The sequence below is a fragment of the Nelusetta ayraudi genome, unplaced genomic scaffold, assembly GCF_046127955.1.
Source record: "Nelusetta ayraudi isolate G7.1 ecotype Tasmania unplaced genomic scaffold, CSIRO-AGI_Nayr_v1 ptg000070l, whole genome shotgun sequence".
Classification (NCBI taxonomy): Eukaryota; Metazoa; Chordata; class Actinopteri; order Tetraodontiformes; family Monacanthidae; genus Nelusetta; species Nelusetta ayraudi.
The window spans coordinates 1,315,492-1,328,975 of NW_027466120.1; the positions used below are offsets into that span (position 1 = coordinate 1,315,492).

The following is a 13,484-nucleotide window of genomic DNA, read 5'->3' on the forward strand; positions in this document are numbered from 1 at the left end:
TAGAAATTCAATTTTGCATGTGTGCAATATGAAGTTATTTATTGTATAATATTAAGCTTCGCTTGATCCATATTCAGGTTGACGCAAAACTTGTTTGGGTCCATTTAAAAAGGTACACGATTATATCTGGAGGAAGATTTTTTTTTTTCAATTTATATCAATATTGGCTCGCAACTTTGTCCAGGTTTTAAATTTTGGCCCCAGTGTGTATTGAGTTTGACAGCCCTGATGCAGTTAGTGCGAGGAGGAAGAGTGTTCCTCCTTCACCGCCACGAGGTGAGTGAGGTGTGGGAGGTGTGGGAGGTGTGGGAGGTGTGTGGGGAGTGTGCCGTACTGGTGTGTAGCCGTGCACGTTGCCCGCCAGGTTGACCGACGCCAGGCTCTGCTCCGAGTGGCTGTTGCTCAGGCTGCCCACCAGACTCCCGGGACTCTCGCTGCCTTCGGCCTCAGGGTTGTAAAGTGCTACCTACGCACGCACGCAAACAAACACACACACACACACACACACACACACACAGACACACACACACACACAGCAAACATTTAGATGACTGGTGAGGATGAAACCAAACCTATTTGAGGCTCCTTTTTGCATTCAATCACCGACGACGTTTCGTTTTTATTGGTCACCGTTGACTGTCGTTGTTGTTCGTGGTGGTGGTGGTGTCTCCCCCGCTCCATTTTATTCCATTTATGATTTAATAAATGCCGTCACCAGTGTTTGGGGAAAAAAAAGGGGTTTGTGCGAGAAAATGCCACCTGGTGCATCATGTCCTCAAAGTGTGCATTTATCCCAATAAAAGTGAAAAACAAAAGCGCCACATAAAAAAAAAAGCTGAAAGATGATGTTGAACGATTGCGTCAAATAAATTTCACCTAAAACAAAGTTTCCTCTCGACAACATGGCATTAAAGTTGTCTTTTTTTTTTTTTTTTTCTAGAAATAAATGTTTTAAATGTTTTTTGCTTGGTTTCAGTTTTCGTCCGTCCCGGCGTTGACCGTTTCATTCCACTCGTCTGTTTCGCCCGTTGAGATTTGATATGAAACAAAGTAAACAGCAGCCACATTAAAAACTTACTCATGCACCATTAGCTTGCGGGACAGCTCATGGGGAAAAAAAATGAACGGCTTAAGTGCAGGCCTGCGCAAAAACCCCCTCCCGCTGCTCCTTAAAAGTGCAGGCGCTGAATTAATGTTGATGCTAACCCCCCCCCCCCCCCAAAAGACTGGCCTTTATTTTGATTAAATATCTTGACCTCCGCGTCTAAACCACTTAGCGACCGCAGACGTGGGCCTTATTGACAGAGAGGTTGGTATTGACTCACCGTGTCGGATCACACGGCTTCTTAAAAGGAAGCGCCTCCGGATCGCGATGACTTGGAGTCTCTCTCGGTTTTTTTTTGTTGGGTGTTTTTTTTTTTTTTTCGTTTAACTGTCAGCGCTCGTGAGGCGCAGCTCCAGAATTACCTCTAGGCTACGTTTAATTGTATAGACAAATGTGAAGTTGTAGCCGCGGGGCGTGGCAGCAGTTAAAGGCTCTCCGGGGCAACGCTCCACTCGGGTGAACATCTTAGAGAGGGAGGGTTGGAAAAAAAAAAAGAAAGAGGAAAAAAAAAAAACGGGGGGCTTCAGAAGTCGGTTGTTTCAAGTGTTAATGTCTAACGCTTCTTGTTTTCTTGGATTTGCTGACATCTCGCTGAACTTGTAATTTCCCTGGATGAGCCGCTACGCTAACAAAAAGGCGAGCATGTCGTTTGAGGCCATGCGAGAGTTACAGCGACACGCCAGATAAGACAATAAAACAGGTAAAAATGATCATGACCAAACATATTTTCACATGTGGGGCTTTTTTCTTGGCTTAGAGGAGCTTCACAGACAACTTATGAAAATAAGGATGGCTGTTACCACCCTAAAAAAAAAGAAAAAAAAAAGGAAAACATGTCACAAAGCTAATTTGGATTTTTTTTTTTCACCCCAGGCTTCTTCAGCTAATAGTCGCAAAAAATGCACACCAAAGTATTCGACGCGCAACTGCTCAAGCCAAACCAGGAGGTGGCGATATTACCTCTGAGCACTAGGACACGCGAGCCAATCAGAAGCCTGCACATGGGTGAAAAAAGACACACTGCCAGAAAAGATTAAACAATTTAGTTCAGTTGAGTTCCCCGTTTAGCCTCTCTCATAAATGTAACTGGAAGTGAACCCAGAGACAAACCCAGAAGCCAGAGGATCGAGCAGAAACCTGAGATAAAGGTATCTCTCACTGACACGTTTCTGGGAAGTATGAGTCAGGACATGTGAGAAGTGCGGGATGGAAAACTGGGGGGGAACTCTGGAGACGTTCACATCACGTCCAGACACTGAACAGCTCTGTGAGCCGCCGCCACCGCCGCCACTGTGGGACAAATTTCCACTTTGGCCGGGGTCAAAGTAAAGGGTCATGTACCACACATCATCATCAACATTCTGTCTGTGTGTGTGTGTGTGTGTGTGTGTGTGTGTGTGTGTGTGTGTGTGTGTGTGTGTGCCTGAGAGACAGGGAAAGAGAGGGAGATCAGAGAGGTGTCAGAGGTCCCAGTTGTCACTTGACCTTTGACCCCGAGGCAGCCAGTCACACCCAGTTCAGTTTTAAAGCCAACACCGGTGTGTGTGTGTGTGTGTGTGTCTGTGCGTGTGTGTGTGTACGTGTGTGTGTGTGTGTGTGTGTGTGTGTGTGTGTGTGTGCGCGCCGCTCTGCACTCCATACTGACTGATGTTGAAATAGCTCAGCAGCCACTTCAGCTCAGACTTTTCAGCCAAATTGGTTTTTCAGGCCAGGAAGCTTCAACACATTCTTAACGTCTAATTCAAATCCCAGCATGCCATCGGTACACATCATTAAGAAAATAAATATTCATGAGATATAAATGGCCACTGAGTAGAAATTGTCTGTTGTGTTTTTAAAAAAAAAAAAAAAAAAAACATTATCAAAATGTTGGTAGCAATTTATGAATACTGGATGGATTGTGATGCTTTTCATGTCTGCTTGATGGAAAGTGAATTTTTGTTTTAAAATCTGAAAAACAAAATCGGGAAATAATAGGTTTATGTTTTCAACGCTACTGTCTGTTGCCAAAAGTGAGTCAGACAGACGCTCCACTGTAAATAAATAATAAATACGATTAGTACTCATTAAAAAAACTGATAAGGCTTCTGCTGATAAGCAACCAACATGGTGGTATGAAGGCCAGAAGTCTCCACTCAGCCTCTCAGGACACTCAGCCAATCAAAGCTTCACAGTTAGTCCACTGCAGGCTGTATTTTCCATGGGCTGTAAAAGGTTCTTGGTCAAACATCAGATGGACTTCTGACTTCACAGTGTGGCAGCATTAGGATATTTTCTGTGTTACAACTAGAAAACTAGGCAAAAAAAAGCGAGAAGCTAATTTCAACACACTCACTGTATTCCCCACTTTCCGTTTAGACCCACTTCAAAGAAACAGATCCTTTTTTTTTTCTGTTTTCACTGATCAAAATGAATAAATAAATACATAAATAAAGAAATGAAGATGTGAAACAGCTTGTTTTCTGATTTTGGTCTCCCAAGTTTGTTCGCCAGGCCGACCACTCCGCTGCAACTTCCTGTCACAGTCGTCCGTAAAAAAAAACCCGAGGCTGAGCGATTATCAGGGCACCTTGTTGGTCACAGCGTTGATGGCCAGAGTGGGCGACACGCCTCCTGACATGATGCAGTCCATCCTCAGAGACTCCGACTCCAGGCTGTAAGGAGTCGACGCCTGAAAGCGGAAGACAGACGGATTAACAGGTCGGAAATGACAACTAGAACCATCAACTCTCTGACAAAGCAAAAGTTCCTGAGGAAGAAAAGACCTCCACGAACTTTCACTCTTGACCAAAAAAAAATGCTCTCACTACTTACTGTAAAAGCACCGTGGAGCAGCTTATTGTCGGATGATTACTTTTCATCCTTCAGTGAAGCAGCTTTGCACAATTAATCGCCCCCACCAAACAAAAGAATATTGAATATTTAGCCCTGTGTTTACAGCCTCCTGCTGCAACACGTAATAAAATAAGAAAAAGAAAGTGACGCTTTGTTGGACCTTGCACATGTTTGGAAAAGGGACAAACTTGCCAGTCAGCGTCATTGTGTCCTTGGGCAAGACACCTTAGTGTGAGCCAATGTTGTGTGGCGGTAAAAGCATGTCGTAAATCCAAGCCCTTATTATTGCATCCCCTTTGTGTCATCACAAAAGGGCTGCTGTCCAGAACAGGACGTCCAGGACGGACCTCTCTCGTTCCAGGGGGGGGGGGAGTTCACTGACAGACTGAAGAGGCACCTCGCTGTTAGAAAAACACTGGCAGTGTGAACATGAGACCTTTCAAAAAGTCGAGGGATTTCTTACATGAACGGTTTTAAATACAGCGCAATAAAATACGTTGGGTTTTGCTTTCCCCCCCCCCCCGATGCCACGAAGCCGTGACCTCCCGGGTCCTGACGAGCCGCGGAGAAGGAAGCCAAAGACGTCTGAAGCGCACTCTCTTTTTTTTTTTTTATATCAAAGCCGTAACGACTGCTGACAGAAAAATTAGTTCCCCCCCCCCACACCCCGCCGCCCCTAGAAAAGTTTTTGGAGCGCGAGTCGGCGTTGAACGTGAGAGAAAGAATTTAAAACATGCTTCCCCCCCCCCCCCCGCTGATGGAAGAGTGCGGAGAGGGGGGAGGGGGGGGGAGAATGAGAAATAACGAGCGAGGAAATGAAATGTGACAAAGGTTATGAGAAATTTCTGAGTGCCGCAAGTTCACGATTTCTGCGCGGAGAGCCCCCGAATCGTCGCCGCCGCAGCCTCGGGCTCTGTCAACCAGTCGGGGCTGCACTTCATTTAAATTACCACACACTTGCGTCCCCTGAACAGTGGACACATCGCCGGCGCTTGATGAGATAAATCAAGCGGCCCCCTCTCCCCCCAGCCGTGCATTATTCAGCCGTCTCGGAGAAAGTTCATTTCCAGCGAAAGCAGCAGCAGCAGCAGGGTTAACTGAGAGCCGGGACATCAGGGGCGGGCTCGGGGATCATTGGGTGGGTGGGTGGTGGTGGTGGTGGTGGGGGGGGGGGGTTTAGATGATGCCCACAAAGTGACGAAACAAATAAATCAGTGTGTGTGTGTGTGTGTGTGTGTGGGTGGCGGTGAGAGAGAGAGAGAGAGAGAAAGCGAAAAAAAAAAAAAAGGAGGACAATATTTTTCCTTTGCCGTCTCTTGACTCCTCTCAGGGTTCAAGGCGGCTCGCCTGCCTCCCCAAAACTGCTTACAGTAAGAGGATTGGTCGGTAACAATGCAATCTTTAATTTATGATAAACTCCCGGCGAAACGGGCTGTCGCTCGGCTGGCAGAGGCACTCGAAAAGAAGACAAGCGAGAGGTGAGGAGAGGGGCGGTGGGGGAAGGGGTGGAGGGGGGGGGGGCAGAGAAGAAGGAGGAGAAGGAGAAGGAGACGGTAGGGAAGGGGGAAGAGGGAAGGGTGGGGAGTGTGGAGGGGGGGGTTATAATTGAGTGGCGAGCGGCGGATAGACGGGCAGACAGGGAGGCACGGCGGAAATGAAAGCGAGTGATTACGCTCAGGGCACCGGAGACGCAGGTACTAAACTGAGGCTCCGCTGCCTGTCGACACAGCCACACAATGCGTTTGTGCGGGCTGACGTTTAGCCCCCGCTGCCAACTTCAAATCTCCTCTCATTTGCACAGCAGCAGCCGCCGCCGCCGCCGCCGTCGTCAGGCGACTTTAAAGACGTTGACTAGCCTCGGCGCAACATAAAACCCTCGGTGAGAAAAAAGAAAGAAAGAAAGAAAGAAAGAGAGAAAGAGAGAGAGAGAGAGAGAGAGGAGAGAAATAATAAGAGAGAAAAAAAAACAAAACAGCGCGCCATATTTAGAAAACCATTTTTTTTTCTTTTTTTACTCCCTCCTTCTCTTTAAAGATGGTTAATGCCGCTATAAATCTCGTCCGCTTCGAAAAAGGAAAAAAAAAATAAAGCGAAAACGCTCTGCTTCTCCTCGGCACCATGTGACAGCCCACGGTGTCTGCCGGCGGTGCAAGTCAGGCGTGAGGGAAGGGGGTCGAAGGGGCCCATCCATGTAAGACGAGATGACAAGGCTCTGAATTAATTAATGTTTGTAATAGAAAAGGGAGGAGGGGGGGGGGGGGGGAGAGGAGGAGAGGAGGAGGCGAGGAGGGAGAAAAAAAACGTAGAAGAAAATATGTCTAACGGCAGCCCGAGGGCCTTTCGCGGTAATTAAGTGGAACACAAGACTAGAATATCCTCGCTCCTCCTCCTCCTCCTCCTCTTTTCCCTCTGTGCTCCCGCTCTTTCTCCCTCCGTCTCCTTCCACACCTCCCTCTCTTCTCCTCTCTTCTCCTCTCCTCTCCTCTCCTCTCCTCCCTCGTCTCTCGTCTCTCCCACCCACGACCTCCCGAGTCTCTCGAGTCTCTATTTGTACCTCGGCGCTTTGCAGCTCCTCGTCTGCCGGCGTTCCCCCGAGAAAGTGGGAGGCGAAAGGGAGGAAGGGTAAAAAAAAAAAAAAAAAAAAAAAAAAAAGCAGCGGGTTGCGAGACGGATGAGGAAGACGAGCGGATGAAGATAATGATCAGCGGGGAGGAGAGTTGACCGGCTGGAAAACGAACGAAGCAACAGACACACACACTCGTCTTTGTTGTTGTTGTTGTTGTTGTTGTTGTTGCTGTTGTTTTTTCCTCTAACCAGTAATTAACACTCTTCAGCAACCCAAATCTCCAACATGTAACATCAAAAAAAACCCTCCTCTCGCCGACTTTGCCAACTTTCCTCCGATGCTAATTACTCCGTCCGTAAATAACAGCGAGATGGATCACGGCGGGGGTGGGGGTGGGGGTTGGGGGGGGAGTGTCCCCCTGCTCCAAACTGTTCAATCGTTATCGCGTCTGACATTTAATAAGGTGACCTCCGTCTCCCCCCGTCCGCTCAGAAACCAAATTAGAGCAGCATTTAGATTAATGACTATATAATTAAGCAACTTAACAGCGCCCCCTTCATCCTCCACCATCATCTACCGCCGATTAGCGAGAGAGAAAGCGTGTGAACCGAGAGGCAATGGAGGCATCGTGGTGGAGCTGCACGATTAATCATTGATTAATCGTGCGATTTTTTTTTTTTTTAAATATATATTTTACGATTCGATTGAGCGATTATTTGCATAAAAGTACCAGCTGAAACAATGACAAAAAGAGAATAAAACAGTAAAACAATATAAATATCATGTCATCGTGTGTGACAATTAGCGTCGGTGCGAAACACAATAGCGGAAGCAAAGTTTAGCGGCAGCAAAACTTTGCTTTGATTAAAAGAAACCATTTTTGTTTTGAATTTGAGTCGATTAATCGCTTGAGCTCCACATCGCAGCATGTTAGCATTGCTTCAGCTTTCTTCACCTCCTTCTTTACCCATGAGCACCCTGCCTGGTGTGTCGTGGGAAAAGGGGGGGGGGGGGGGGGGGGGCGCTCACACATTAACCTGGCAGGTTTTTTTTTGTTTTTTTTCGTTCCCTCCGACTACTCCGTCCTTTCTTCCCCTGCTCGCCGGTTTCTCCCCACACAATCCTGACGGCGGCGGCTGCGAAACGAGTCGTTGGTGGAGAGATTTCAAGGGCCGATGAAGAGGAGCGGCGGAGGTGTGAGGCCCACTCACCCTCTCGCCCGAGCGGGGTCTCTTCTTGGGCCTGCTGGGCACCGTGTCTTCCTTGGGGTTGGTGTCGATGGCCCAGTAGGAACCCTGCGGAGTGAGCAAGAGAAATGAAAATCAAAAGAATGATAAAGTACAAGAAGAAACCACCGGGGGCATCGTCTCTCCGAGGCCGCTCCGTTGCGCCTCTGTGTTTGTCTTTGTCTTCCGCTGGCATCAGAAGCCCAACGCACGGTGGCGGGTTGAAATAGGTTTCGACAGAAAGCGGACGGTATTGACGAGAGGAGACGAGCGGCGGAGGATTTAATAGCGCACAGCTGAAAGGTGAGAGGGATCAGGGCCGCGTGTGGCGGCTTCCTTTATCTTATTTTTTTATTTTTTTATTTATTTATTTTTTTTAAACAAGTTTCTCATTAGTTTCTCGGTGGAAGTAATTAAACGGGCGGCAGCCGCTGTCGGTTTCCAGATGACTATCTTCCGCCGTGTGACGCATTCTGAGCGATCAGGTGTTTCTCGACAGCAACAGGCTCAAAAAAACCAAAGAGCTAAAGAAACGCCATTGTCGGGAGGACAACAAACAGATCAGAACCAAAGCCCAAATAGCTCGTCCACCCCAGTAATCCCACGCACTGCATCGAGAAACGTCTCGTTACGTTTGTCCCCCGATGTCCAAGTGTGGCTCCCCCCCCCCACCCCCCCCACCCCCCCCACCCCAGACGCGGGAAACGGCGGGAAAGCGGCAGAAGTTTTTTAGCGGCGGGGATCCGCCCTCGCCGCTGAGCTTGATGAAAATCTTGCTGGATCTTGTTATTCCAGGTCGGTACGCAGGTCTCCTCGTCTCTCAAGGTTCCTCGCGGTTGCACACGAATAACCCCCCCACCCCCCACCCCCTCGCCCCCGCCCCCGCCCAAACCCGACGCCTCCTCTGCTACGGAAAAAATCCACCTGCAATCCTTTTGAAACGATACGTTTAAAGACACCGGCCTTAGAAAATAAACACATAGGAGTAGGTGGGAAGAAATCAATTGTTTTTTACGTCCTTGATTTCCTGCCGGTCCGACTTTATTTCCCCTTCTTTCACTCCCCCCCCCCCCCTTCCTCCCCCGCCCTTCCTCAGTCTTCCCGGAGCTGCAGAGTGAATTCAGGAGGTTGATCTAGGCCACACACACAATTACGCAAACACACGCCAGCGCGCACACACAAACATGGTTCACTCCCCCCCCACCTCCCCACCCCCCACCCCCATCCTTCCCTCCTCCCTCCGCCCCTCCCCTCCCCTCTCGGTCCCACATCACTGAACAGTACACAGCCAATTAACGTTAGCACATGCATGATTTAGCTTCTCCCCTCTCTCTATGGCTTCAAACGGAGCCTCGCCGTTCAACTCGTCCACACACACACACACACACACACACACACACACACACACACACACACACACACACACGCACACACACACACGACCTCACCCCCATGCCGGGCTATCGACCGCTTCGATCCGCGGTGTGAATTAAGGTGCTGGTCAGGTCCCAGTCAGGCTAATCGGGTGGAGGTGGTGGAGGTGGTGGAGGTGGAGGTGGGTAGGCTCTTTTTTTCAGTGTGTCTTTTGGACCATAGGCCCGAACCTAAGCTCACGGATTTCCTCTAAATTATTGAAGCCTTCTTCCCTTCTAATTCATTTTTCAATGGCTCCCAAAATCCCCTCAGCCTGAAGAAACTCCCTCCTCTCTCTCCCTCCCTCCACCTCTAAACTAATAAATTAGTTTTCAGCACTGCACGAAAACTTTTGGTTTGTCAGGAGTTTTTCTATTTACTTATTTATTTATTTATTTAATTTGGAAAGCCACGCCGGCTCGCTTGGTAGAGCAGGGCCACTGAGTTATCAGTCGCTGGGTCCCAGTGCCCGCGAGCAAGACGATGAGCTCCAGGCTGCTCGCGATGAGCAGGTGACGCCCTGAATGGAAGCAGCGGGGGCCGTGGTTGGATGAGTGTGCGTGTAGACGGGTGAACCAGATGCAATATGAGGCACTTCGAGTAGTGGAACACACTGGTAAAGACAATTTGGACAATTATTTTGCAAAAGAGTTGGACTGCTTCCGGCCGTTGACCGTCTGACATCTGGGTTTTAATAGGAAAGCTCCTGTGAGGAGCTTCAGGGATCAACCCACCCCGTCCAAGTGATTCCTCTGACTTGGTGCAACAAGGACTTGACAAACGATTGTTACCGACTAATTCTGCTGCTGCTGTTGAAGCGGTTGTGGCACGTCTGGCTGACAACCACACATCAGGCAGCAGTGTGTGTGTGTGTGTGTGTGTGTGTGTGTGTGTGTGTGTGTGTAACAATCCCTAATAAAGCATAATGCAGGGGTCGGGAACCTTGAGAGCCATGAAAGCCAAATATTTAAAAATGTGTTTCTGTAAGAACTGTAAAAAAAATGTTCACACTGAATACAACTAAATGCATTTTGAGAAATGCCAACAATCTTAGAGTATTAAAGGTCTCTGAATTTCGTCTTTTTAATAATGTTATACTGAAGCTAACCGATAATAAATAAAATACTTCCTACATTAATACGACTTCTGGTGCTGTGTGGTTTTGCTGATTGCGTTGTGGTCTGGTTGATATGTGGTGAGGTTACGCTTCATGCCGGCTTTCACACGTTAAACGTGAACGTCATTTGGTCTTGATGTTTTTCAGCTCACATGCATACGTAGAGCCAAACATGGTCAGTACAGCAATACTCACACGTTGTGCTGTGTGATTCGTGACAGGATGCGAGTTCCATGTTTTGTCAGTCAGCTGGTCTTCAGGTTGAGGTTTTTTCATTTCTGTCCACTTGTGTTTGCTCACCAGCTCTATTTGCTGTTGTGCAAGTCTTTTGAAATCTTCTTTCAGTGACTTGAACTTATTCACCCAAATGTCTGAGGCCTTCACGTCAGCAATTCCTACCTCAAAATATCTCATGGAGACACCAAGGAATGTAATTCAGGTCGGCTTTGTCCACTGTTCACTTGTGTGGATGGGTGATGAACTCAAAAAGATGAGTGCGCTCACAGAATTGTCCAAAGCATACTTTGAATGACTGCGGGGGATTAGCTGTAAAGCCAGCTAGCTGCTGGAGATACAAATGTTGAGCGGGGTCACATGCTGTGCATGCATCTTGAAATTCTCTCAGTTTTTCAAAGTGTACTAAATGACCCGTTTCAATATTCACAATGAAGGGTTTCGCCGTTTTTTCAAGTGCAAACACTGCTTGCTGAAGGCATAAGATGTGCATGTCCAATGCCTTGCATTTTTACATTGACCTGGTTCGGATGTTCAGTCATGTCCACGAGATAGTAAAACCTCAGGAGCCACTCAGTGTTAGCTAGCTCAGGATGTTCCACGCCTTACATTTCTAGAAAAGGCAAGCTGCCAAAAACAGCTGAGCACTTCCCCTCTTGACAACCAACACACACTTGGCTGGGCAAAAGCTGACGGGGATAATTATTCCCAACTTCATCCAGCAGTGTTTTGAACTGCCGGTCGTTTAAAGCTCAGGCAACAATAAAGGTGACAACCTGAATGACCAGCAACATCACCTCACCAAGCACAAAGCGCCTCCTGACGTAGAAAGCAATGACAACTTAGCACGGGTCTATTTTCATGTTCGCGAAGAAGCGCTACAAATCCTTTGCTTTTCCCCACAATGCACGGAGCACCATCAGTACACACAGAAATAAGTTTATCCATCGGTAGATGTTTTTTTTCCTGAGCAAACTCAATGAATGACTTGAATAAATCCTCTCCTCTTGTCCGTTTTATTGACAAAACAGCAAGACTTTCCTCATGCAGTGTGTCACCGGCAGCATACTTTGCTATCACGCTGAACTGGGATAAATGGCTCACGTCTGTTGACTCGTCCAAAGCGAGGGAAAAGCACGGCGCCGCATTTATGTATACATACGTTCACTTGAGTTTCCTCCACTTGATTTGCCATCATGACGGTGCGATTGTGAACAGTTTTGTCAAGTTCATTGGCCACATCAAACAACGGCCTTCCGTTCCTAGCTACTGCTAAAGCACCAGCAAAGCTAGCAGAATTCCAGAAGTCACCCTGTCGGGTGCGTGCACACAGTTGCTGGTGACTAGCTTGCACTTTGCACACTAGCTCTTGGCATGCCTTCTTCCTGCTGTCCCCCGCTGGACATCTCGATGCAAATGTAGCATGGAGTGTGTCAAAGTGGCGCGTCACATTTGACTGTTGACTCATTGATGAAATTTTATCATTGCATATTAGACACGTGTTTTTTCCACAAAGGCGAATTCTTCTGTCCATTCGTCCTGAAATGTACATTACTCCTCATCTCTTTTTCTATTCGCCATCTTCTTAGTCATAACTAGCATAAGTTAGCAGACTATTTCATAAAAAGAAGGGAAGTCTACGCCTTGACCTCACAGGACCTCACATTATCCAATAAAAATAGAGTTTTGGTGTTGGAACCCTCCTGTACCCCAAAGGACAGCTGGGATTGGCTCCAGCCAAGCCGAATGGGAGTGTGTAAAAATTGAATTGAAAGTGGAAGCAGAATTATTTATTACTTATCGCTGTCAGAAATGTCAGCTGAGATTCAGAGATTTATCTGCAAGCCAGATGCGGTCATCAAAATGGCCACATCTGGCCGGCGAGCCACAGGTTGCCGAGCCCGGGCATAGCGGATGCATGAGCGGCGCCGCATCACACGCAGTCCACCTACATGTACTTGTTATTCATTACTTCCCGTCCCACGTTATTACGCCGCTGAATCAATATGGCGGCGGGCAAATTGCTTTAAAGTCAACCGCGTCCGAAAGCTGCGCGGCCGCTGGTGAAAGGTCGCCTCCGCCTCACCTCAGTGTCATTTGTCTGTTCCCATCTCTTTATGTTGATTGGGAAGGCGTTCGGCTGAAATACTCACTTTGCCGGGGTCGTCTTTGGAGCGAGGCACTTTGAGGAAACACTTGTTCAAGGATAGGTTGTGTCGTATGGAGTTCTGCAGGGGGGGGGAAGCAGAGAGAGACGAGACATCAGAGGCAGAGCGAGCAAATATATATATATTTTTTTTTCCCGATAATCGCGGCGCTTCGGAATGAGACGACCTCAAAGTTACAGGCTCGTCGTGATGTTCAAAGTCTGCAGATTCTGGTTCCCCGAACAGTTGGAGTCACTCTTTCGGGAAGGGAAAATGACTCGGGTTGAACTCCCACCTGGTTTACCCTGCAAACCCTCGGAGTTGAAAGGGAAACTTCCACCCCGGTGTTGTTCACTGCTGACCAGAGTCGGCAGCCGCTGCAACTCTGCGCCCAAAGCACACAAGTCGTCGACAAACAGGCGAGCGTTTATCCACTTTACACCATTCAGCGGGCGTCCAGAGTGAAGCAGAGGCTCAGAGTTTCTCTTCCGAAGGAACATGTACAAAGGAAGTAACCTTGAAACAAGGTCAGACAAATCTGCTTCATAGAAAAACCCTTTTTTTTTCTTTCTTTTTTTCCTTTTTTTTTCACAAATGAAGTGTCTCGACCGCGATAGGAGAAAAAAAAAATGGCTGCAATTTGCAACACCTCTTTTGGTTTATGTGCACATTATGTGTGTGCGTGTGTGTGTTTGCGCACAAGATAGAGAGCAATAGGAAGGCAGAGAGCGGAGAAGAAGGGACCCATAGCGGCGCAGGCTAACCTGACATGAACCTGTTCTCCCTTCAGGCTCCAGCTCTCCACTCATCTGCTGCTGCTAATTAATACCACTGGGGAGGA

At 47.9% G+C, this 13,484-nt stretch overlaps 1 protein-coding gene across 3 annotated transcripts in view; it reads right to left on the reverse strand.

The window, feature by feature from the left end:
* LOC142899009 (forkhead box protein J3-like) overlaps positions 1-13,484 on the reverse strand; it is a 57,867-nt gene that overhangs the window by 17,714 nt on the left and 26,669 nt on the right. For 2 of the 3 annotated variants that reach the window (XM_076042390.1, XM_076042388.1), the window contains exons 4-7: positions 12,650-12,724; positions 7,718-7,801; positions 3,675-3,776; positions 335-466 (exon numbers count right to left, since the gene is read on the reverse strand). In XM_076042390.1, the coding sequence (XP_075898505.1) occupies positions 335-466; positions 3,675-3,776; positions 7,718-7,801; positions 12,650-12,724 (393 nt within the window). The remainder of the gene's footprint in view (positions 1-334; positions 467-3,674; positions 3,777-7,717; positions 7,802-12,649; positions 12,725-13,484) is intronic. The other variant, XM_076042391.1, reaches the window with a different exon arrangement.